Source organism: Leiobunum rupestre, chromosome 9 (genome assembly GCF_980474605.1).
Source record: "Leiobunum rupestre chromosome 9, qqLeiRupe1.1.hap1, whole genome shotgun sequence".
NCBI lineage: Eukaryota > Metazoa > Arthropoda > Arachnida > Opiliones > Sclerosomatidae > Leiobunum > Leiobunum rupestre.
The window spans coordinates 20,512,548-20,539,393 of NC_143392.1; the positions used below are offsets into that span (position 1 = coordinate 20,512,548).

At 37.4% G+C, this 26,846-nt stretch overlaps 2 protein-coding genes across 3 annotated transcripts; one reads left to right on the forward strand and one right to left on the reverse strand.

The window, feature by feature from the left end:
• Window positions 1-7,009: 7,009 nt before the first annotated feature.
• On the forward strand, window positions 7,010-8,848 carry LOC149926797 (uncharacterized). The gene is made up of 4 exons (XM_090158503.1): window positions 7,010-7,189; window positions 8,037-8,167; window positions 8,244-8,382; window positions 8,474-8,848. The coding sequence occupies exons 1-4, from the start codon at window positions 7,093-7,095 to the stop codon at window positions 8,746-8,748; spliced, it is 642 nt and encodes a 213-aa protein (XP_090014629.1). The 5' UTR covers window positions 7,010-7,092; the 3' UTR covers window positions 8,749-8,848.
• Window positions 8,849-15,469: 6,621 nt separating this feature from the next.
• On the reverse strand, window positions 15,470-26,424 carry LOC149926798 (uncharacterized). 2 transcript variants are annotated; one of them, XM_090158928.1, is made up of 5 exons: window positions 26,274-26,424; window positions 23,690-24,097; window positions 21,140-21,274; window positions 16,674-17,111; window positions 15,470-15,786 (listed from the first exon to the last, which is right to left on the reverse strand). In XM_090158928.1, exons 1-4 carry the CDS (start codon window positions 26,383-26,385, stop codon window positions 16,690-16,692), a joined length of 1,077 nt encoding a protein of 358 aa, XP_090015054.1. In that variant the 5' UTR covers window positions 26,386-26,424; the 3' UTR covers window positions 15,470-15,786; window positions 16,674-16,689. The 2 variants fall into 2 exon arrangements, with proteins under 2 accessions (XP_090015054.1, XP_090015053.1); XM_090158927.1 differs by lacking the exon at window positions 15,470-15,786 and having other exon boundaries at window positions 16,323-17,111.
• Window positions 26,425-26,846: the final 422 nt, after the last annotated feature.

A 26,846-nucleotide genomic window follows, 5' to 3' on the forward strand; every position in this document is an offset into this window, starting at 1 on the left:
CTAAAGGGTCAATTTAAATCCTAGATGGTTGACTTGACCCCAAGATGAAAAATAAACAATATCAATTAAACTAAATAAAACAAAACAATTAAATATACTACCAAACTAAAGAGGGTTGAACCAAAGCCCTTTTGGAGGATTGACTTTAAACCTCCAAACTAGGTAGGTTTGGATTTTAAACCCTAACCTACAAAGGGTTGAGCTTAAGCCCTTTCAGAGGGTTGACTTTAAACCCTGACTTATAAAGGGTTGATTTTTAAACCCTTAACCTATATAGGGTTGAATTAGACCCCACTAACGGGTTGAGCTTGAACCCTTATAGAGGGTTTAATTTGAAAACCCACCAAACGGGTTAAGGTGAATCCCCAAAAATAGGATTTGCCCCCCCCCCCCCCAACTTAGAGTTAACCCCCCCCCCCCTACCGATTGACTTGAGCCGCCTAAAGGGTCAATTTAAATCCTAGAGGGTTGACTTGACCCTAAGATGAAAAATAAATAGGAATAATTAAATTTACCCTGGTAATAAGATTTGATTGGAGGCGGGGGGGGGAGGACAAATAAGGTATTTCAAATAGGTTTGGCTGCTAACCAAGTGTAGCTTATCAATGATTAACCTTCAGACGCGCAACCAGAAAATTCAAAATTGTTTTACGGGTCCCGTAACGAAAACAATTAAATTAGGTGGTCAGGCTAAAGAAAAGCCCGTGACCCAATAATACTGCTTCAGGGGGCAGAAACGGGGTCAGAGATCGATTGCGCGTCTGGCAGTTCGGTTAGCAGCTTAAACCGGATGGTATTAACCATCCTCCAACATCTGAAAGAGTGCTAGGGACTCTGAACAAATTTTTAAATATAAAAAAAAGGGAAAAAACTACATTCAACCTAAATCGGTACGATGGGTTCCCTAGTAACCCAACAAAAATAATAACGGAACAAAAACCATAATGAAAAATATTAAGTAACAAAACCAGTTGAAGAATTTGGGGATTTCGTAAGTTCTCCGCTATGGGTTTTAAGAAAGACGTCTGAGGTACTTATCGAAGTCCTCTTCGGACACCATTCTGGAGACCAAGTCGCTGTCGCCCGTGAAGATCCTGGGAAAGACTCGTACGTGTTCGACCATCATGAAATGGTCGAACTTCCGCATGGCCAGCCGTTCGTTGATGTCATCGCTCGCATATTCGTTCATTAGACATCTCACGTTGACGAAACTGACGGGTCGGTCTGGAACTACGAATACGTGATCTCTTAGGAACAGTAAACATTTCAGATCGACGTTGTAGCCCTTTCCATCTTGGCCTATTTCTATGTCTTTGAGGGGCGAAGTGCCGGAAGCCTTCCAGTAGTCCAAGTCCTTGGCCATACTTCGGACTTTACTGGGCAAATCACGATTAATGTAGAGATGGAAGTCTTTTTCTTCGACCGTGGAGTGGATGAACTCTCGACCATCGAGCGAGATAATCGGAAAGACCTGGTGATGGCGCAAAACGAACTTTTTCAATTTGTCCTCGGTTAAATAACTTTTCACTCTAAAATTGCCGTTGAACTTCACTGCATTCCACATCTTCGAAAATTGTACGCGTCTTTTAGGATTAATGAAAACCCGATACTGAAAAAATAGCAGACATTCCGTTTCCCGCGCTAGCAACGCTTCAAATCCTTGTGGCGAATTCGCTATAACTCTGGGTCGCGTAGCGTCTGGCGTAATTGGTTCCTGCGACTTAGCGACAGGCTTGGGTTGAGTGGCGTCTCCCTGTGAACGTTGCAATGATATACTTTGCTCAATATTAGCCGAGGAGGAAAGTTCAGGCTGAGTGGCGACATTTGTTTTGTCCGCAAAACATTCGCGTTGTACCGTCTTGTTAAGTAGAGGCCTGGCTTCCGGTGGTTTGATTTGATACGTATACTTGTCGAGATTAACTCCTGGTTTCAAAGAAACGTTGTTCACGCCTTCAATTCGGGTGAAATTAAATAGATATGGATGCCCGATGATAAAATTCTTCACGGGGGACCAACCGTAAAGCGCTTTCAGTTGAAGATCGTCAAAATTGTGTCGTAAATACGTATGACTGCTTAAAGCGGATAGCTCGATCCAGGTTTTCCCCGTTTCCTGGGAAATTTCGGTAATTACCTTGTGGAAAGCGCGCAGTAAATGAACGGTGTTTTCGTGTATGTAAAGCTCGAGGTAAAAGAGGTCATCGGTCAGAGGACAAACGGTCGTGGTTTCTCCCAAGCTTAGCTGTTGGACGTAGTTCTGTACTTGAACCCTCGACCTGACAGGGACGTAAATTTTGTCGTTTAGAGATATCTCCAGCATCGGGAATAATCCAGGGTGGCGAGAGAGGACGCTGGTTAGGAAGTCGTTGAAATCTAAACTCCTGGTATGCTTTTGCGATATCCAAATGGAAGCAACCGTTGGTTTGACTTTGAGAAACGAAGAGATCACGTCCAGCCGCACGAACTGTGTTCTTCCGACTCCTGAAGCCTGGCCGAATACTTGCAATATTACTTTGTCCGTATTTGTCTCAGCAACTGCTGCTTCGGCCATCTTGGATTTCTAAGGCGATAGAAATTTCCACCTACAATATAAAGTACGTCATGATTTAAAACACGTAATATTTCATAATTGAATATGCCTTCAGTTGCAAATTATTTAATCTCTTCTACATTCAGTAATAGGTGAATCCGGTAATAGTGTAGGGAGCTGTTGGCTCGCGTGGAATGAAGGGCTTGCCACCACCCTCTTACGAATTGTAATAATATTAAAATAATAATAATCAGCTAGGCTAATACCCAAGGCACCACCTTAGGCCTAAGTCATCGAGGGACTTTTAAAGCCTTTAATTCAGGTGGCCGGGTTACAATGCATAGGAGGGTGGTGGGCACTGGTGGCAAGCCCTGCAAGCCGCGCGAGCCAACAGCTCCCTACACTAACTATTACCGATTATTAGTTTCTTTGCGGAAATGTAAAATGATTTAAATTAATAATTAAAATTATTTGTAAATTTTATTAGTAATTTATTAGTAAGGGACATATTAACTTACTCCAATCAAAAAAATAAACTTGGAACGATTTCCGAAGTAAATTACATTGAACCCTTGTAAGTGGCAAAAAGTGGTAAATATGGCAAAAAGTGACAAATAGTTACTAATAATCCGTAAATGCATTTAAATGATGTAAATAATATCTTTTAGATATGTAGCATCACTTACATGTGAGATAATGTTTGAGTTTTTTTCAAAAGAACCTTTAAAAATCCCTTAAAGATATATAGCAGACGAATTCAAACTCAGGAAAAATCGTTGAAAAATAGCCAAAAGAAATAACTAGATTGGGCTATAATTGAGTTTCTAGCCCAAAACCTGGCAACTAATCCAGTATATTTGTCTAAAATAGCACAAATATATTTTTTCTTTGGTATGTTTGTATTTTTATTAAAATTCCTTATTACCCATTCGTATTAGCCAGTAAAAGTATTATTCGCCATGTCGGTATTTACCCATTTTTGCCACATTATTTGACACCTGACATTTACCACTTCGGAACATGGGCCTAAGGTGGTGCCTTGGGTATTAAAAGGGGGGCCTCTTAGAGATTTTTGCGAGGGGGGGGGGGCTCTGAGTTCTCAGCTACGGCACTGGCTATAGATAGCGCCCTACAGCAACCGACGGAGGCCAATTTTTTGGAAGTGGTAGATCTATATTATCTACTCCCTCCACTAGCACTGAATTTAAGCGGTGATTTTGGGAAAATTCATCCCATGTTCCTAAGATTTATTCTCCCTTTTGAGTACTTGAAGGGGCAAGGGACCCAAATCATTTATTGGCGAAAATTTTAAACAAACCAGTTTATTCAGTGAATAAGGATATTTCAATGTTGCTTTAATATTCAATTTATAATATTACTATATTTTGAACCCTATTAACGACAGAAAATACCAAATAAGTTGGTTTACTTTTCTCGGGTTGTGGGACTGGAGTGTAGTAAGAGCAGTAATTTTAACGAGAAGCCACCAACGGTCATTGAATTCTGAATAAAGTAAAACAATGGTAATAGGACCGTTAATTTTACTAAGAAGAAACGAAGACCTTCGAGGTCAAAAAATTTGTAACTGCCTCGAAGGTATATTCTGACGAAATACTGCATTTATAAAATTAACGGTCATATTACCATTGTTTTAGCTTATTCATAATTTAATTACCCTACGACGTCACATTACCATTGTTTTACCTTATTCATAATTTAATTACCCTACGACGTCATTTTACTCCGATTCTAAAGTGGCGAATAGTTCGAGCCGAAAATGTGTGTTTTTTTTTAAATGGCTGTTTAACTGTGGTCATTTAAGCAGAAAATTCTGGAAAAGCAGACGGTTCTTTTTTCAGTTTTTTTTTTTAAAGTAAAAAGTGTAGCTTCAATACTCTGACTTTGACGAATAGTTCACGGTATGGAGTAATTATCTGCACCAGAACAAGGAAATAGTTTAATTTAGCGTAAAAAGTGTATAACTTTGGTCAAAGAACACAGTAAAACCACAAGTGAATAATCTAGGAGAATGGAAATACTGGGGGGGTAAATATGGGATTCCTAGGCCTGGCAATGTGGGAATTCGGACATAAGATACTAGAGACACCTAGCGGACACCATAGTCAAAATTTCGTCCGCGTGTTCGTTGGGGCTTGGTTAGAAATGCGTGCAGGTCTTAAAATCGACTTAAAGATATATTTATTTTGTCTTCAAATTAAATAAACATCTCCAAGTTAGTTTCGTAGAATCCAGGTAGAATATTCATGTTTCAGCTTGTACAAAAAATCGTTGTGAATAGAATGAAAAGTAGGCAAAATTTATAGTGACAAAAAATTCCGCCTATTTTTACGATGGTGCTACGCTCGTGTGTCCGAAATTGTATAGCTCTCGCGTTGCCGAAGCTAAAACAGCGAGTTAGTGATGGGGAATACAAATTTATGTTCCAGGTACGCAGTATTATATTCCTAGGAATAATGGCGCCATCTATTGGCTTTAAAAATAGCTTTTAGAATGGTATTTTTCATAACAAAGATAAGCCTGAACTGCAGTCATAGGTCACTGAGGTCACGCTGGGGTATGAGGTCAAAGAACCATCTTCGTCCAACTGTACATGTGTCAGAAAAACTATTAAAATAATGAGCATTTCCAATATTTTATCTAAAATATTTGTTTAGCTTTGAATTTTAGTTAAGCCTTTACACACACACCAGGAGGCCACCCTTTGGCTTTTAACTAGATCCTACGTCACGTTTTTTCATCGGTCTCAACGAAATTTCATTTTTCAGAAAACGTTTTCTTTTCCGTTCAACGCCTTAATCGATTAAACTCAACTTTAAATTAATTTAAAACTTCAAAGAACTTAAGAAGTACGCTTATCAATTTCCCGCGAACTACTTCAGTTTTGGCATGGAAAAGGGGTTACATCGCAACCAATCAGGAACGAGAATCGCTCCAGCCTTCCGCCTATGTCACGGTTGCCAAACGTACGATAATAATAACAAATGTCGATAATTTCGTGTTGATTTTAGGAAATAACAATAATTTAGTGTAAATTTTGGGAAAGTACGGTAATTTCGTGCAAATTTTGGGAAAGTACGGTAATTTCGATTAAGTTTTGGGAAAGTACGATAATTTCGTTTACATTTTGGGAAAGTACGATAATTTCGTGTAAACTTTGGGAAAGTACGATAATTTCGTGTAAATTTTGGGAAAGTACGGTAATTTCGTGTAAACTTTGGGAAAGTACGATAATTTCAATAGCATATTATATTGTACGCTATTCGTCCTAAGCGTACGATAATATACGATAATTTTCGAATTACAACTAATATATTTTTAATATTTTTTTCCAAAATGATCAATTTCATTTAAGGGTCATTAAAAAATTTAATTTAACATAAATTATATCTTCGACGAAGTGCAACGACAAAATTCAAAGTTACCGCCAATATTCAGGTGTACGATAGTTAATGACCGAATCAAGTCTAGGTGGCGCCTATGATTTAGCGTCTGCTACTGTGCTACAGACAAATTTAAAGTTATTAGAACGTTTTTTCTTAAATAAACTTATCTAAATATAAGCAAACGATGCGAAAATTATAATAAAATGTAAGTATCATTATTTATAAAGGCAAATTTACGAATATTGATGAGGAAAAACTAATAGCGTCTGCTTTAGCCGCTACCTATCTAGGTTTTAATGGCGATAGTTTTCGGTAGCGAATTATCTTTCTGAAATCGATAATTTCATGACCTTGGTAATATTATTTTATTTCAGAGACCTGGCAACGCTACCCGTTGTATGGTTCTCAAGGTCAGTATAAAACGTATTATGCTGGTGTATAATCGACAAAAAGTACATTATTTTGAAAATCCTTTTAAAAAACTTCATATTTATTTTTATCATATGAATGAATACCAAGTAAATTATTGAGTAGTTTATCTATATCGTATAATTAAAAAATATCTTTATTCTACAGTAATAAATATGGAACTTTATATTGCTTTTAAATAGGCCATTAAAATATACATGGGTTTTTTAACGAAATTTCGAAGTGCCATCGAAAGAACAAAAAATCAGATAGAATTTTTCTAATCAAATCACTGGTACAGTCATATGAAATATGATAATGTCAAATTAACAGAAACGTAAAAAAAAAACAATTCCACAACACAAATTATTTCCTAATATTTATAAAATCCTGCTTGCCGAATTATAATTAATACGCAATAATTTCCCAGAATGTGTACGCATCACTTGAAATGGATGTTAGGCCATCCGTGAAGTCATAATTCTTGTTTCTTGGAGTTACGACGCGGTTGTTTTTTACGACCCTAGCCTTGAAATTACGTGCACTTTCATTTTCGGAAAAACTGGAAATATGCTGTGTTTTCCCGGTTGATTGTGGCGAAGTATTTTAAAACAGAGCTTGAGACGATCCGCCAGGGGTTTCGCGATTAGGAAAGTTTCCTTTAGCGCTTAGCCGCAGCGTCACTACGGTCACTTTTGACAGATACAGCCTCGGGGACTGAGAAATTTGGTTCAGTTAAAATAGTTTGTGGTAATGGATTTCAAGTTAGTTATTTCGATTTTGATACTCAATTTAATTGCGTTCGCTACGTCTATCGTAGATATGCGAACCCCAGTTGGTGGTTGGAAAGGTACGTTGCTTTTTATTAGTGTATGAGGGCCCAAAAAGTTAAATAATTTATTATTATTATTACATTATGCCTAACGTCATAGTCACTTAAGTGATAGATTTAACTAGGAAATAATCCCCCCCCCCCCTTATCTGTAGGATAAAGCATGGATGACGTCTTATGACGACATAGTGCCAAGTCTCTAGACGAGCGAGGCATAGGAGGGATTAACCCTAACATGAAATTTCTACTCCATTCTTTATTTTCTGTGCTTTTCCTAGGCCTATTGTTAAAGTAATTTCTCCAACCCCCCCTTCCCCGTACACATTTAACGCTATGCCACTGGTTAAGTTTAGTTTAAGGTTGAGTAAAGGCTGGTGTCCGCTAAGCAAAAAACGCTGCGACGGAGTGCGTCGACGCAAAATAATTATTTTATCAATAAAATAAAACTATATATAAAAAAGGTAAAGCTAGCCATCAAGGCATTTTTTGGGCTGTTGGAAATTAGCCTTATGGCTGGGTGAAATTATACTACTATATATGCCATGGTTATTGGAAAGACTTTGATATAAATAAGGTCATGCTTCTTGGGCATTGAAAATTATTTTGGGTTGTGAGAGGATTTTGTAACAAAGAAAATGGGGGGCAGCCCTGTAGCTAGACCATGACACTCCCTGTGCAAGAAATTGAAGATTTCAAATAAATGAGCAGTTATATTTATTAACTTAGAACTCAAACTGTTACCATAAAATTCAATAAACTATTGTTCTAGGGAATTTGTGAATTAGTTAAATTGAAAAATAAAGTTTGTTATGCAGTATCTCATGTCTAAACAGCCTTATTTAAAATTTATAAAATATTTTTTCAGAAAGTTATTTGACCCCGAACAGGGTAAGTAAGAGAGCCACTCCTCGACCAAGACCACCTTTTGCAAATCCAAACAGACAATTAGGAAAAACTAAAGATTTAACACTGGAGTGTCTCGATTGTATTTGTCAGGTATATTTCTCTTGCACATCCAAATAAAGATTATCATTCTTTAATTTTACACCCACAAATCAATTTGAAATTACAGGCAGCGACTGGATGTAGTACCAATGTACCATGCAAAGTTGAGGGCTCACCTCAAAGTAGAACCACACTCTGCGGCCCTTTTTTCATTTCCTACTATTATTGGAGTGATGCTGGTAAACCAGGATCAAATTCTAGTATTGGTAAGTAAAATATTTAAATTTTAAAGGTCTTTGAACATAATCACCACCTGTTTGATAATATTTATCAATTTTTGTGCCATTTTGTTTTTAGATGATTTTTCAAACTTTGAAAATTGTGTTTTGCAAAGACCATGTGCGGACGAAGCTGTAAGAGGCTATATGTTAAGATACGCTAAAGACTGTGATGGAGATGACCAAATAACGTGTGTAGATTTTGCATTGATTCATAAGGCTGGACCTTCAGGTTGCGTTAAAGGTCTCGTTCAAAAATCAAAATTTGGTACATTTTTCGATCAATGTATGGATAACCCTTTACCACAAATTGACGCTCGTAAAAAAGGACCTGGATTAATTTTACCTAGATAAGATCATTGTATAACTTCAAAACATGACATTTGGCTAATCATCCATCTTTTAAATCTCAAAGGCCGCAAGGCACTTTAAAATAAATGAATATTCTTTTGCAGTGCTATACTCCATAATTTACATACCCCCAAAATGATTTCAATGAAATAACATTTTACCTCATTCAACCTGGTTTACGCTATTCACTGCAATGCTCTCACTACAATTGTATTCTTCCAAGATTTACAATACATGTGTGAAAAATAACAGAGTTCATCTAATTTTAAAATTTGCATAGTACCTTATTTTTATTGGTAACCAAAAGTTTCGAAAGGTGGCAGTACCGTCGCGAATGTGGGAGTATAAAATGGCTGCTCTATAATAGACCTTTCCATAAAATGTTCATTACGGTAAGAGGAGGAAATAATTTTTCTTGTAAGAATGATTTAAATCAACGTTATATCAAGAATGTATTTATTTATACTCAGGGAGAATGAAAATGTCGAGACTATCGACGGACACGTTGAGCCCCTAACCCCGTCACGCTAGGGGGGGGGGGGAGGAAAAAGGAGGCGGTCTTATTTTTTGCGTCCTCGCAGGAACGTTAATCACGTCGAAAAACGTAATTTTTAAGAACCAATGAGATTGCAGTATTATTTGATTTTATTAAAGCGGAGGAGCATACCGGGGGCCACAACGGGTTGAATTGGAGAAACGCTAAAAATAATCTCGAAATATTCATTCTCCCTGAGTATAAATAAATACATTCTTGGTTATATATATTACTACTAGTTCTTACCCTCGCTCAACAGAGTGTTGTAGTCTGAAACCCTGCGACGTCACCATTGTAATTTGCCTATTGATAAAAAACTAACTGTCGTGGTGGCCACTATTAACACTACAGCTGTGACGTTATAAGTTTTCAAAATCGTATCAGACGACAACACTCTACTGTTGAGCAGTGTTGCCATAATTGGTACAATTGTACATTTTCGGTACAACTTCAAATGCTAAGTACAAAGGTACATTCATGGGTACATTTTCGGATTTTTAAGGGGATTTAGGTACGTTTTAAGATTTGGTATTTTTCTATTGGTGATTCTTCCAAAACCGTAAAATTATGAGAAAAACGACTTTTAAGAAGCTTGTCCCTAGATTAGATTTAAAATAATATATAAAATTAGGCTTTTGAGACTCACATGTTCAAAGTCACAAAAATTTGGTTGTACCACATATCAATTTAAAATTGAAACCTTTCTGAGAAAATAAAGTTAACCACCATCTATTTAAACTTTTTAGTATTAAAAATATACAGAAATAGGTAGCGCCCTGTTTTTATAGCAAAAGTACAAAAAGTACTTTCCCGTATTCTGTAAAGGACCAGGTACATCCAGAAAATACCTAGCGACAACACTGCTGTTGAGCTCGGGTAGGTCGACATGTCGTCTGCTACCAAGTGTAAGTATTTACAAAACACGGCGGATTAAAATTAATCCAAGTGATATTGTTAAATTTGTTATATCAAAAGTTTAAGGTATAAAAGTATTTAGTTTACTTAACTAGTCTGAAAGGAAAAGATTTAAATATTTAAAATAACGAAAAAAATTGTACGGTTTCGATGATGTTTAACAGTTTATAGTCTCGTGAACTAAGGCTTAACATTTGATTGACAGCCAGAGTACTTTAGTGTAAAGTAAAGATTGTTGTTTATCATAAAATACTAGCTATTAAATAATACTCTCACAGAGTTGATATGAGTATTGCAATAATAATTAATTTAATTAGTAGCGAAAAAAATTAAATCAGTTTGAACTCCAAATTCACTTGTAAGCCTAACCTGAACTCCGTGCATAATGTTTGGAGAAATCTTACCGGATAAAGTATAGCCAACTTTTGGTTTAGTTTGATCGAAATTGCTGGTGGGTGACGTAGAAAAAACTGTGAAAGCACGTAGAAATATTTTATGGAAAAGCCTATTGGATCAAAGATAATAGACAAGTTAAGCTACCGACCGAAAACGTGTAGGGGGAACTCGTAGGATTGTAGAAGTACCTTAGTGTATACAGCCTGCACCTTCTACACGTTTCAGGACATCTTCTGGTGCTAGCTTAACCTCTTTATTATAAACCTGGCAACCTAGATTCGAAATCAGAAAGCTCTCGAATTGATGGTTTTGTAACTAAGCGTTTACCCACTTCCGGCACCTGACCTCCAAAATGTCGGCCTCCATCGGTCGCTGTGTTGTCCTATGACGGCCAGCTTTGATGCAGCTCGTCATGAACGGTGGCCGTCATAGGACTATGGCATCTAGGAGCATCAAACACAAAGAGAACGCAGCTAGCCTTTAAACACGCTAACGCTGTGTTGTGTACAAATTTCATTGGACGAGCCTTTACGCTGAACGAGACAATTTTCGTATTTTCCCCTTCCAACGGCAGCAGGCGCTAAAGCATCTAACCTATGAAAATTGTGCTCAAGAAAATGCACGACTTTTGACGGGTTGCGTTCCCCTTGTGTGGGGTGCGGTGTTCAGTGTGTCCAAATTAGGAGGTTTTCTCCTATTTCTAGGAGACAGTTAGGACCGTTGGAGGACAAACAGGATGCTTTGTAGACTCTGACTCTCGAGGTTTCGATAGTTGGAAGCAAAAATTCGATAGGAGGTCGTAAAATTTTAACGCCGAAGACTCTTTGACCACCGTACAAAACCGGTTTTATAATGCGAAAATGGCGTTCATGTGTCATTATGTCATTTATTGACGGTTAAAAATCCCACCCCAATAGTTGATTTTATAAAATAAAAAGTGGTCTTGCCCAACTTGTTAAAATGTTGCTCTTACGTCACAAGACCCAGCTTTATTAGTGTATTCTTCACACGAGCGATTTGCACGCGCTCTAGAAAAAGCTATATTCCTCGCGACTGTAGCGCGCGCTAGTAGGCTTGTCAAAGTAAGAGACTGTGACGTAAGAGCAACATTTCAACAAGAAGGCCACGTTAGTTTATAAAAAGAACTATTTATTTTACCGTAAATCTTTAGTCGAAGCCTAGGAGAATTTCTCTATCAGTTTAGGAGGAAATTGGAGAATTTTTCTCTCCTGTATGGAGGTTTTTACACACAATCCTAAGAATTTGTGTGTATTAGTCTCACGTACAGTGTAGCCGTTGCCGCCGATGCCGCCGATGGCGCCGTGTCACGCATACCTCTTCAACGGTTATAACTAGAAGAGTCATAAAGTTTTCAAATCGGAGCCCAAGAAGTTGGGAATTTGCCCTATTTACTATTTTCGGTGATTTCCTTTATGTGGTAGATATTTTGTTTAAAATTAAGTCCGATAACGTTAAAAAAAATATTATTGGATAGGTTAGGATTCAGCGGACCTACAACTTCGGTCATATCAGTAAATATTAAATTTAAGTATAGTTTTCAGGGTAATTTACGGGACCCCAATTTTCGTGGTTTTATATTTCCGCCTAAAAATCTACATATTTAAGTCCGATTGTCATGAAAGTTATATTTTTTAATAGCTGTGGTTTACACATAACCTAGAATTGTAAAAACATTCCTTAAATTTAATTCTAAGTAAGGTTTTTTGCTCAGCGTATACGGACCCCCGCAATTTCCAACATTGTAAATCCGCGTGTTTATAAAGGTCTACGCGCCCGTTTCCCTCTGGCGTTTTTCAAGGCCGTTCAGAGTGGGCCGCGCTTTCAACGTATGACCAGAAGTAACAATTAAGTATGACACTGATCTACCTAGTCTTCGGCGTATGACCAGAAGTAATAAGTGTGACACTCAACGTAACAAATAAGTGTGATCCGAAGTAACAAATAAGTGTGATAAGAAGTAACAAATAAGTATGAAACTAATCGAACTAGTCTTTGTCGTATAACCAGAAGAAATAAGTGTGACACTCAACGGCTGACTAGTAGTAACAAATAAGTGTTATCAGAAGTAAAAAATAAGAGTTACACTGATCGAAGGAATCTTCGATGCTTTCAAAGTATGACTAGAAGTAACAAATAAGTGTAAATTTGTATATATGTGTGACCGTGGATATATTTTGGTTGTGATAACGGCGCTGCAGGTTGCTGTGAATAGCTCAAACAAACTTAACACACCAAGAAGTTTAGCATTTGCCCAACTTACTATTTTCGGTGATTTCCTTTATGTGGTTGATATTTTCTTTAAAATTAAGTCCGATAACGTTAAAAAAAATATTGTTAGATAGGTTAGGATTCAGTTGAACTACAACTTCGGTTATATCAGTAAATATTAAATGTAAGTATAGTTTTCGGGGTTATTTACGGGACCCCAATGTTCGTGGTTTTATATTTCCGCCTGAAAGTCGACATAACGTTCCTTAATTTAAGTCCGATTTTCATGAAAGTTATATTTTTGAATAGCTGTGGTTTACATTTCACCTAGAATTACAAATACGTTCCTTAAATTTAATTCTAAGTAAGTTTTTTTGGGTAGCGTATACTCCCGCAATTTCCAACATTGTAAATCCGCGTGTTTATAGAGGTCTACGCGCCCGTTTCCCTCTGGCGATTTTCAAGGCCGTTCAGAGTGGGCCGCGCTTTCATCGTATGAGCAGAAGTAACAATTAAGTATGACACTGATCTACCTAGTCTTCGGCGTATGACCAGAAGTAACAAACAAGTGTGATCAGAAGTAACTAATAAGTTACTAGAAGAAATAAGTGTGACACTCAACGGCTGACTAGTAGTAACAAATAAGTGTGATCAGAAGTAAAAAATAAAAGTGACACTGATCGAAGGAATTTTCGATGCTTTCAAAGTATGACTAGAAGTAACAAATAAGTGTAAATATGTATATCTGTGTGACCGTGGATATATTTTGGTTGCGATACCGGCGTTGCAGGTTGCTGTGAATAGCTCAAACAAACTTAACACATTAGAAGGATTGTGTGTATTCTGACCGTCGTACGTCTTGTTTATTTTATACTTAGCCAAACTGGCTGTGTTCAGTAGCGGCGCCAGGATTTTTGGGGAGGTAGGCCAACCATTTGTAGGCCCCACCAAAATTATGGTCCAGGCCCCCCCCCCCCCACCACAATTTTTTCAAATCCATCCACGTGGATCATTTAATTTTTTTGAAGCAAGTGGTGAAATTTTTGGGTAAAATGGGTACGCGACGAAAAATTAGAGTTAATTATGAATTTAAACATTACTTAAAACTGAGTGTGTTGATCCTTAACAAATGAGTGGTTATTTACTTATTTCTACCACTGAATTCTAGTCTATCAATTTACATTCATTCCTTCGGTACTTCGCATGTACATCCCTTACATCAGAACTTACAACTTTACGTAGGTACACTAACGAAGAACTAAAAAATAAACTACTGTCAAAGAAAAGTTACCCGTACCTTTAAAAGGAATAAAAACAGCAGTGTCGTTAAGCCAATCACTCGCATTGAATATTGGATAATTAATAAATAAATAAATTATTTCGCAAACAAATTACAGAATTTTTTTATATTAAATAATTTGGAGGCTCATATATTAAATTTTGGAGGCCCCTACCAAAATTTCAAGTAGGCCCAGGCCTACCCCGGCCTATTGCTGGCGCCGCTACTGACTGTGTTTGTTGCTCCTAGATTGTAGCAATCGATGGAGGCAGACATTTTGGAGGTAACTTTCCAATTGACTAGGGAGCCCCCAGATTTCGATTAATTTTAGTTGTCAGAGCATTAATGTAGCAGTCAAATGCCGTGACTAGTGCCTTATGTCCAAGCCTGATCTTATGTAACATAATCGCTCATAAGAACGCCAGACAATTTCCTCAGTTTGAAAAGTACAACATCATGGTGCCAGCAGTTAATATTTTCATGGTTCTTAGTTATTTCTATCCGTTCGGGTTATTTGGCTAAAATTAGCTGGTGAAATTGATTCCGGGCCGTTGATACCTGGAAGTTACATACCGTATTAATCCCCCTTGTGGTGTATATTTGAACTACGTAATAAGGTAGATATTTTTTTAAGTGTCAATAAGATTTATAGGGAATTCATGTCATGAATGTATTGAAGCGACCCAAAAGCTCTAATAAATTGGCATTAATAAAATAAGACTGTTAAGGTGGTCAATCGTCATATAAAAGGTGAACAACAAATCTTTATACACTCTAAAAGACAAATACTGTTTAATATCAGACAGATCAATAAACTTTTGGAAATATATAAATAGTCAATCAAGCTACTAGCATCCATGACTTTTAAAAAATCTTATTTACTCCCATAACCTTTACCCTTTTGAGATTTTGTATATAGAAGAATGTATTTACCTGACTTCAATTGTATAACGATATTTAGTCGATGAACGAACTAAACGAACGCGTTTTTTAACTGTGAACAGCTTTAACCTATGTTACAACGTGTAATATAAATAAGGTATAGTTTACACAGGCGCTGTAGAATGTTGGAATTTCTCAACTTCAAAACATAAAATTTTTAAATTGTTTTACTTAAAAAATTTCACTCAAACATTTTTTCAGGGACTATATAAACAGAATATATTTATTGAGAGGTAAAAGCACTTTCGGTTTTCAGTGCAACTTGTTCGTCATTAAGCTGTTTTGTGCCAACCCAACCTACATACAAGGAATAAACTAAATCATAATATTCTATTGTATTGGTAATAATATCCTAATATTTCAACAAAAGTTTTTTAATATAATAAAACATTAAAATTCGTTAGATGGCGCTTCGTATTCTTTATTCAGTCTACCACAACTATGTACACGTTTAAAAAATATTGATTCCATTAGCCGTCGTTAGATGGCGCAACGAGACACTTATTTTATTTCCTTTTACCCGAACACGAGCCATCGACAAAAGTTGTCGATGCACGAGCAACTTAATTCTTTTTAAACGATTCGAAGCGTTATAGCAGCGTTACCAGCTTTTTTTAAAATTCCTTTTCTTCACCCAATTTCAATTTTGTTCAGTCGGTGGTGATACTTAAGTAGCAAAATTTGAAGTACGCACTAATCATACACTCAACACCCTAGTTTTCGACGACAGTAATTCCGTAATCAACTATTCAAATGGTAAAATAATGACAAGACATTTTCAATGCTACTACCCTTAATCATAAGTCTATAGTTACGTTTCATAAGTGTGTCAGTTAGTCGAAATAATTCCTAATAACTACTTGTAGAGTGACGTAGAATTGAATCCATACCCAAGACGACAAGCGCCTCTAGTGAGCAAAATATGGAACTCTAAAACCTATTATTAAGCGCCGGTTCTACGATTCCTTGTACGCGCTCATTATGACGACATGGCAAAGAGCACGCATTAGGCCTAATAACTTAGTCCACGAAACATGTGTTGTCATTCTAAATCTCAGTTTCACACTGACACACTAGGGACCTTAGAAGAAACCGAGCTAGAAGTTCTCTAATCAGACGTTATGTAAACAAGCGTTGCCAAGACTACTAAAGGAATAAATACTTATTGTCCAGACTAGTCAACCAATGGAATAAATACTTATTGTACAGACTAGACTTTGAATGGAATAAATACCTTCTCTCCAGACTAGACTATCAATTCAATAAATACTTATTGTCCAGACTAGACTTTCAATGGAATAAATACTTACTCTCCAGACTAGACTATCAATGCAATAAATACTTATGGTCCAGACAAGACTATCACTGATAAATACTTATTGTCCAGGCTAGTCTAGCAATGGCATAATCAGGCGTCGTCTACTTAGAGGACCTCTTGGTTGATTATGCCATTAGCGACGAAAGTTTGTTCTTAAATCCCTTTATTTGTAACGTAACTATAAACATTTTCTTTAAAGAATGTGTAGTCACTGAATTCGTGCAATGAGATGACTTAGGAGGTGGCGACACCAAAGCCTAAATTACGTCCTTCCAGATACGTTTTAGCTTGGGGACCCTTTTTGACCTTATTACCAATTTCGTTAACTGTTTAATGAGATCTGGATCGTCGACTGAACTTTGAATTTCTGACGGCTTCGGCGTAAGGAGGGGGATTTTCGTCATTTTGAAAGACTGGATTATTGTAATTCGGTGGTGGGTCGTGCAACTGAGGCGTAGTACGATTAACATCAGGGCTAGATGGTAAATAACGAATAGGCACGGACAGCGATAAGGTTGCCACTCCCACAGTTTGCTCGGATGAGTTTGTGGATCTACTTCTTGGACGGTGATTGGGATCTAAGGGGTTATTTCTGCGTGGAACTCTTCTCCTTCGAAAAGATCTCAGCCATCCGAATCTTCGATCTGGGGGCCGTGGCACGACGATAAACAAGAAAATCAGAACCAATATCAAAAGAGAGACCAGTATTCCTACGTAACTTCCAGTGCTGAAACCATTGGAAGGTGCGATCACTGTGAATAGTTCATTTATACTCCTTGTTAGTGTAAAATTAATAATAGTGATAACAATAATAATAATCAGCTAGGCTAATACCCAAGGCTCCACCTTAGGCCTAAGTCATCAAGCGACTTTTGAAGCCATTAATTCAGGTGGTTCCGAGTTTTCACCCAGAGCTTCAAAGTGTGTCCAACTAGCCCCTGGAAGTAGTCATTGGTAGAAGTCCGTGAGACGGGGATGCCCGGTTCGGGTTCCTTTCCTGGTACAGACGTTGAGCAGCCAAAGCATTGCCATCCGCTAAGGCCTAAGGTGGTGCTTTGGGTATTAGCCTAGCTGATTATTTTGCATAACCCTTTGAAACACCCTGTATTTACTAACGGCGCGCAACGCACGCTCGGTGGTACCTTTTAATAACCAAGTGAGAAAGCCCCCAATTGTTGCGTACAATCTTATTTGTGTTGTTCCATAAATGAGTCAGTTGATCGAATTATTATTAAATTATATGTCTTAGCTACTACAGTACTACGTGGGTAGTGACGTAAAATTGATCAAAAAGAAAAGGCCCCTCTATAAGATACTAAATTTGACCACAAATTATCACGCGCTGGTCCTATAGCTGAAAACTATTCGTAAGTTCGAGTCCGTTCAAAGAACTGATTCGGACTGAGCTATGACGTCACCAAAACAGTTCAGAACTTGTTGTACGAATATATTAATTGGTCCTTTAAATAAAAGATCATTCATAGCCAATTATAGAGTTTGTGCTGCTGCGACTGGACATAAAACGGGTTTGTCTATGGTTTATCTTTATACTGCCAAAGCTGAGAGTTTTCTATGCATAGATCTGGCAGCATTTTTCAACAGGGGGGCAAGACAGTCAGAGAGGGGTTTATTTAAGCGCTTATTCCATCTTAAAAGCAGGTGTTGACTAGACTAAAAAACATTGCAGACGAATTTAAGAGAGGTCAGCCTTTGGTTCTTGATGGTTACTGCTTGAACAGTTCCAGAAGGTATGAGAACGGGTTCCCGCGAACGAATAGTTTGCACGAAGAACCAGCCAGACATTACTTTGTGAGACGACGTAGCAGACGACAAAATGTGAAGGTTAAGTTTTAGTTTCGTTTTGGAATAAAAGGCTTATTAATTTCTGCATTTTCATTTGAAATAAATAGTATTTAAATTTTAATTATTTCTAATTCATTTCTCAATATTTTTTTAAATAAAAAAAGTAGTTTTAACTAGAGGCCTGCGCGGATCTGATATGGGTTGGCGGCGGCGTTTGACACAAAATATACCGGCGGCGGTGGCTTACGCCGGCGTTTAGGCCTACGGCGGCGGCGTCTTCGGCGTGGCCAAAATGACCGGCGGCGTATAAATTTTAGAGCTATTTTTGTAGCGACAGTTTAAAAAACACATGACCAGAAGGGCAAGGGTAAATACCAACTCGTACTAGTTCTTCCATGGACTAATTAATGTACTTCTCACAGGGACACCCCGTTCCCGAATATTTGCTTCGGGCGATTGTTAAATGTGCGCTCTGGCGGCGGAGTTAGGAACTAACTAACTAATGATAACCGGGGAAGAAGGAAAAGGAGCGAGGGGAGGGAAAATACAAATGTAGCCCAGCAGTTGGAAAACACGTGGGACTGGCTCAATTTGTAAAACATTTTTTTTAATGTGCGAAGTACATTAATTAGTCCATGGTCCTTCCGAGGTAGGCCACTGGCCTGACGTCAAACGACAACCAAAATTATTCGCAGTTATGCCGGGTCGAAATTCGGTTGAAGGCTCGATATTGGCTTTTTATTTTTTTGGTCGTGCTCCACGATAACGCTCTGCAGTGGCGTAGACAAGGATGGTTCAATGTCAACCCCCTGGGCCTACCTTGACTATACTAAATTGACACCCCCTTCTCAATACCCCTCTTAATAATAACATTCTTGGACCCCCTTTGACGAATTTCTGGCTACGCCACTGACGCTCTGAGCCTTCCAATCAGAAATAAATCCGAGTTACGAATAATATCATTTTTGCTGTCGAAGGTTATCAACCTACATATTGCTATTTTGAAATGTTATTTTCCATTTAAATATAATTTAATGTATTATGATGTGATTTTATAAATGTATTGGACGTCTAGAATGCTTCATTTATTGAATTTAAAGGGAATATAACCTGCAAAGCCATCTTTATGGAAGACCCCTTCAATATTTCAAATTTCCCTGCACAGTGGCGCCAAACATTTCTAATGCCAAAGGCAAGAGCGGCCAAAGCTGCAAGCGTTGGTGTTCCACACCAAATACCTGAGGTTATATTCCCTTTAAAGTAAAAAATTATGATCAGTCTCGGATTGGCCATAGAGGTAACCTGCCCGATGGCGTGGATCCCATGGACCGTTCATGAAGTGGGCCTCCGTAAACATGGTAGCGTTATAGTTGTTAAAGCTGGGACCCTTAGTCTCCTAGCAAGCAAAAAATATTAGACCCAGTCCGCCACTGATTATTATAATGCAATTTTAGAAAACATATCGATAAACCAAGTAACATTTAAATTTAAAGATAATTAAAATGTGGATAAGCCTTGGTTATATTAGTGACTCTCTCTATAGCCAAGATAGCAATGCTGGAATCTATTGACGCTAAGTGAAAATGCTATTACTCTGCGTCGACCGAAATTCGAAAACCAAAATTTGACGCTCGACGTCGTGTTCAAATGTAGTTATTTTCGCGTAAATGAAAACCAAGCTTAATATACCAAAAAACATGTATAAAGAAAAAAAAAGAAACCAGGGCGGCGTGCGCCGAATTTCGAACAATCGGCGCGTTCAATATTACCGGCGGCGGCGGCGTTTAGCGGCGGCGCAAGCCTCTAGTTTTAACCATGGATTTTTTCACGGTAGTTTATACCTGTTTTAACCACACAAAAAAAATCAATGGTTAAAACTACTTTTTTTTATTAAAAAAATATTGAGAAATGAATTAGAAATATTTAAAATTTAAATACTATTTATTTCAAATGAAAATGCAGAATATTATGTGCATTTTATTCCACAACGAAACTAAAACTTAACCTTCACTTTTTGTCGTCTGCTACGTCGTCTCACGGAGTAATGGGGGTTAGATATAAGCAATTGTGGATCTTAAAATTCATTTTGCACGTGAAAATACGTTGCCGTGTTAGGGTATAAAAGCGGGTAAATAAGCCTGCTATACCTCACAATGTAAAGATACTGTCACGCGCAAAAACGTAATTTTGAAATCGGTCAATTTGAGCATTTTCGAAGTAATGAGGGCTCGATATAAGCAATTTGAGCATTTTTTATTAGTGGTTTTAACCAGTTTTAGCTGGATTTTTTACGAATAGTTTAAACGTTATGATTCTCTGCAACCACTCACTATGTGGACAAGACAAAGAGGACCATTAAGCCCATAGATAATCCTCCTTGGATAAAATAACTTCGTATATAGATAGGAAACTTCATGTTGTAGAAGTGACGCCAGAGTTTTGGCCGACATCTGGTGGCGGCACCCGAATAATATTATTTGGTGAAGTTCGCACTACTCGAAGTCCGTACTAGAACCTTGGTGTAACGCAATCCCAATTGCAAAGGCTTAAGCGATCTATATGTATTAAAAGTACTTTTTCTTGAACTGAGAGCAAATTTAAAAAAATTGCACTAAAGAAATAGCATTCAGTAAAGATTTCAAGTTTGTTTTAAACGCTATTTCTGGTATATTTGAAGACATTTACCTTGCAAAATACGTTTATTCCCAAAACTCCGACCTCAAATTCCTCAATACATTCTACGCTCTTGAGAACACAGCCAACTGGCGCAGTCACTAGATGTCAGGGCAATCTCGTGAGAGTCAAGTTTGCCCCATTGAAGTTTCCTATCTATATACGAAGTTATTTTATCTACGATTAAGCCTTAATGGCTTAGTCTGAAGTCCACTAAAATGACTGGGTAAAAATTTAGCATGCGGAAGATAGGGAACTGACACACTTAAGCGAAATAAATTATAAACTTTTGCACTTATATTACCATTACAAACTCCATTATCTTGTTCGTCAGATAAATCCCCGCAGTTATTGTGTCCATCGCAAAGAAGATGTTTGGAGATGCATCTTCGGTTGCGACACAGATATAGTGTGGAAGACACGCACGGTTCGAAATCTCCTGAAAAAGGGAAGGTAATGAGGGACATTTTTATAAGTAGCCACTGACTAGAAGGCGTCACTAACAAGGACACTACCCGAGGTGTTTATCTCCGAGTTCGTTCAAACTTGAAAGGTAAGTAGAGCTCCGTGTAACTTGAAAATCCCTGAAATGGTGGACAAGAATGAGCTTTCGTTTTGCCATGGCAACCGAAAATGTTTTTGACAACTTAATACCAGATTTTCTCTAGGGAAATTAACATGGGAAAATCGAAGATTTTAAGGGGAATATTTCTCCAAAATTAAAAAGTTTAATTCAGAACATGGTAAATTGGGTAAATTGGGTAAATTGTGTTAAATGCCTGTCAATTTAGGTAAATATACTTAAATTGTGTTAAATGCCTGTCAATTTGGGTAAATATACTTAAATTGTGTTAAATGCCTGTCAATTTGCGTAAATATACTTAAATTGTGTTAAATGCCTGTCAATTTGGGTAAATATACTTAAATTGTGTTAAATGCATGTCAATTTGGGTAAATATACCTTAATTGTGTTAAATGCATGTCAATTTGGGTAAATATACTTAAATTGTGTTAAATGCCTGTCAATTTGGGTAAATATACTTAAATGGCGTAAATTTGGGTAAATATACGAAAAATGGGAAATTTGTTTTTAAATATGGGTAAATACACGTTAATTTCCGTAGGGAAAATTAGGTTTTAAGTTGTCAAAATCATTTTCGGTTGCCATGGCAAAACGGAAGCCCATTCTTGTCCACCCATTTATGGATTTTCAAGTTACACGAACGTCTACTTACCACCCGAGTTTGAACGATTAATTGGAGATAAACACCTCGGGTAGTCAGTCACCCAGTACTTTGGGAGTTAAGCTATTTCCACCAATATGAAAGAGGGTGAAAGGTCACGGTTTTTCATTGCCCAATAGAAAAGAAGCGGAAAGGACAATAACCTTTAACCCGCTTTCCCATTGTTGGAAATAGCCTAACTTCCCTAGTAGTTAGTGGCGCCATCTAATCGTAGCCTACTATAAAAAATTCCTTTATTCATTTTAACTTGGAGAAAAAATGCCTACAGGAATAGAGTGCCTTCGTCTGATACGATTGTTAAAACTTGTCACGTCACAGCTGTAGTGTTAATAGTGGCCGCCATGACAGTTACCGTTCTTTATCAACAGGCAATTTACATCAGTGACATCGAGAGTTTCGAATTGAAAGCACTCTATAGCTAACGAGTGCGGAGTTCATTTTCATCTAGAAGCAACAAACACCAGGAGAACGCAGCTAGTGTTTTGTACAAATTTCATTACGCTGAACGATTTATGGGCGAGGATAAAACAATTTCAGAATTTTCCCCTTCCGACGGCAGCAGGCACTAAAGCGTCTAACCAATGAAAACTGTACGTAAGAAAATGCACGACTTTTGACGGGTTGCGTTCTCCTTGTGTTTGTTGCTCATAGGTTTTCATTAATGACTGTAGCTTCGCCACCATTAGAAAGTTTAAACACCCTTGCGGTTGAAATAATGTGAAATTATAAAATATAGTGAGTTGCAGGCTAAGAAAGACAAAATATATAGTACAATCGGCACAAGGATACCTCAGATCGTTTCCGGTCATTCCACCTCGCGAAATTTGAATTTGGCCATTTTACGGTCAAATTCGAATTTTGCTCTTTTTGTCGTCTTTTAGCGCCATCTAGAGACCGAAATTGGAATCTTTATTTGTAAATTTCATAATTGTGGTGGTGAGCAAATTTAAAAGATAAGGCATTCCTATCATTCTTAAATTTAAAATAGTATTTATAATTATTTAATTTTGTTAATTTATTTCTACGTCTTACCAGTTAAATCGGCAGTTTCTTTTAAAATAGTTACCACGCTTTCTTTGGGGTAACGTTGTCTTAATGAGCTATAGACGTTTAAAATTATGTTTTTATCTTTACTTTTTAACAATAAACCTTTATCGTGCTTTTTATAGTAACCTCTTGGGCTATTTAAAATATTTGGAGCTTCAATTATCGAACCTTCTTTAGCTGCATTCAGTAATTAAACTCATGACAACATGAAATTAAAAACTAGATTCCAATTTCGGTTCCTAGATGGCGCGAAAAAACGATGAAACTCACGAAATTTTAAATTGACCGTAAAGTGGTCAAATTTAAATTACGCGCGGTCGACTGGCCGGAAATGGTCTGAGGTATCCTTGCGCCGACTGTACTATATATTTTGTCTTTCTTAGCCTGCAACTGACTATAGTTGTATCTACTGCATACTATAATTTTAAGGCCGTATACTATACAGTACTCTTTTTTTCAATAATTTGTTATTAGGGTACTCTAAAATCACAGCAACTAATGAACCTTAACCCCCCCTACTGTAGGCTTTCCTTCTCTAACTTTCGAAGAATTAAATATCGAACCATCGGAGAAAGATGTGACAGTCAATTGGAATTCCACTGGAAAATCACTTTGGTTCGTTATAAAAAGGATTAGACGCAGGCTAGTGCTTTTGCCAGTCGTTGAGTACACGTAGCTGTGTTCTAATTTGTCGTATTCAGTGCCACATAAAGGATTACTCAAGATGTCATCGGTATATCCGTTGATGATTTGTACGTAACTGGAACACAAGCTGTCAGTGGCTATTTTTCGGAATGCCATCGTTATGCCGTGTCCTTGATTGGCCTTGAATTTCACCGAACAGTTGGCGCTGTACAACGTTGCTTCTTGAGATACTTTGCTCACTACTAGATAGCCGTACGACATAGAACCAGAATTGGAAAGACGAACTACTGGATTTTTTGTTTGTTGGCAAATATCTTCCATGTTCACTGAAAAGATTAACCAGATATCGAGATTAATTATAATAATCAGCTAAGCTAATACCCAAAGGCATCACCCTAGGCCCAAGTCATCTAGAGACTTCAATTTCAATTTTTTTCAATTTCAATTTATTGATTTAGTGAAACGATTTGGTGAGTTAAGAGGGCCAAGTCATCGTGTGACCTGTAGCCCTCTTTGTATACAATTTTTATAATTACAATATAATAACAATATTAATAAAACATTGGAACATATTAAAATTAAAGACAAATAATAACATTTTGTAAATTTAAAATTGGTTTACGTTATAAAAAAAAAGATAATATAAATTGGGAGTACCGGGAGATTAGTTAATTATATAAAAATAATGGGAAATATTTAACGACTATCTAGAACACTCTTTTTTAATATTTAAAAAATAAAAATTTAATTAAGGTTTTTCGTTGTTTTGCACTGGGGGACTTTTAGGAGATTATTTTAATAATTAATTTATTTCAATAAATCATCCACCCAATAAATCGCCAAGAAGTAATATTTCCGAGTGCCAGGACCTGCAAGTCACTTTCTATATAGTTCTTGTTAAAATAATGGAAATCCGTTTTCATAATTTTTATTTATATAAAAAAAATGTTTTCAAAGAGAAGCGGGGATGGGTAAGGGTCTAGACTTCCACCTTTACGGCAGCAACAAGCGTTCCCATGGGGTTCTCCATTAACCAGGTAGCTTTTTCGACATATTAAGGCTCGGCAAAAACACGACGTTCTGTTTACTGGTTAAAAGTTTCCATTCTTTCCACAAGCACCAAATAAACAATACCTTGCGCGTCTTGGCTCTCTAAAATATTACTTCTTGGCGATTTCCTGGTAGGATGATTCATTTAAGCACTATTGCGTAGGATGGTGGTGGCAAGCCCTTCATGCCACGCGAGCCAACTGCACTCACTATTTTAGTTTTAAAGTAATACAACAAATAACAATATTTGCGACCAAACGATTCTAGGTGGCGCTGTGGAGCCACGTTCTTCCGATGTAGCGCCGATTATCTAGCGTCTGCTATTGTCAAATTAAGAGAAAACTGCATAAATCTGAGCGTCGTAATCATAAGAGGGCAAATATTTTCTACCTCGAAACGTTATCGGTTGGAAAATTTTAGTCTTTTGGGCTTGGTAGCACCATAAGCCTATAATATTTTTAAATAAGTTTGTCACTTTGGGGAATATTTTATTGAGAGCTAGTATAACGGAGTGACGTCATCACAAGAAGAAAATCTCCATCTAGCCAAAGCTACGTGTGACGCGTTAGCAAGTGGACGCAAAACATCGACGAAGCCCGTAATGCAGTCTGTCTTGTGAGTAGCTCTCAGTAAAAAATTTGAATGTGAAGAATAGGAAGTGTCACACTTATGTTACAATATTATACACTTATGCTGAAATTTTCACGTATTTTCGAATGACCCAAAGTGGTAAGATGAACTCCGCTACACTTGAGGTAATTATTTTCTTGTTTATAAAATATTTTCATTACTGATAATCTATAGTGACTGTTCATAAATCCTGTCGCTCATTGTTGTAAAAAAACGTTCAGTATTGAAATGATACTATCCAATATAACCAGATACATAATCGCTGCGGGTTAGCAAGTCTTGGTCATAGAAAGTATATAAGATTTATTATCTCGGTGTACTTTATGGTTATGACTTAAAGGGACTTTCAATAAAGAGCTGTGGGGGGGGGGTTGAAGTCCTTTTAAAATACGTCATTTGGTCGCCGTTCGTCGCATTTACAAAGTTACACTCCGATGACGTTTCAGTGACGGTTTTTGAATCGACTTCAGACCCCTCACACTTCCCTTGAAAGTCCCTTTAAGCCCAATAGTCTACAGTATTAGATATTACCATAAGTCTATAATGTTGTTCCATAAGTTTGTCACTTTGCGGAATATGTAATTTACTGAGAGCTAGTAACGAAGTGACGTCATCGCAAGAAGGAAATCTCCCTCTAGCGAGGCGCTGTCAAAGGCTACGTGTGACGCGTTAGCAAGCGGACGCAAAACGGCGACGAAGCCCGTAATGTTAATAGCTCTCAGTGAAACTTTTGCATGTGAAGAAGAACTTATAATATTACTGAGCAAACTTAAAGTTAAATTTACTATTTATTTTTCTAAGTTTTTCAAGAGTGCTTCTTACGGGTATGATTGCTGCTCCACGGCCATCGGAAACGCGTCTGTGTTTCATCAAAGACGGATACAGTCCCGATGATAAACAACTGAGCGATTTGCAATAGAATCCAAAGTATCATTTCCGGGAGCGAGCCTGAGACTTTGAACGAAGGAGGACAATCAACATCATCTTGACTACTGGCAAAGATTTGCGATTTTGTCGACTAGAAGAACTTCAACTCGTAACTACGTCTTTAAACACCCAATTAGTTTGTTTTAGTCCTAGGTGTAAGCATAAACTCTGTGGAATTCTATTGCCCTAATTACAGCGAGCAATGAGCGTTGTCGTTAGCGTTAGTCCCCGGTACAATGACTGGACGCAATTTTATCGTGTCATTTCACTACCTCTATCTCCTTTCACGCTTATCAGCGCTAAGATCAAATCAACCTACGACCCCTCAACCCTAGTGTTTTAAGCCTATTGATAAATCATTTATATTTTTAGGCCTACAAATTCTATATTAAATAATTATAATAAGCTAAGGAACCACACACGCCTAAGTCAACTATAGTGACTTGTGAAGCAAATTACTGTTGACCG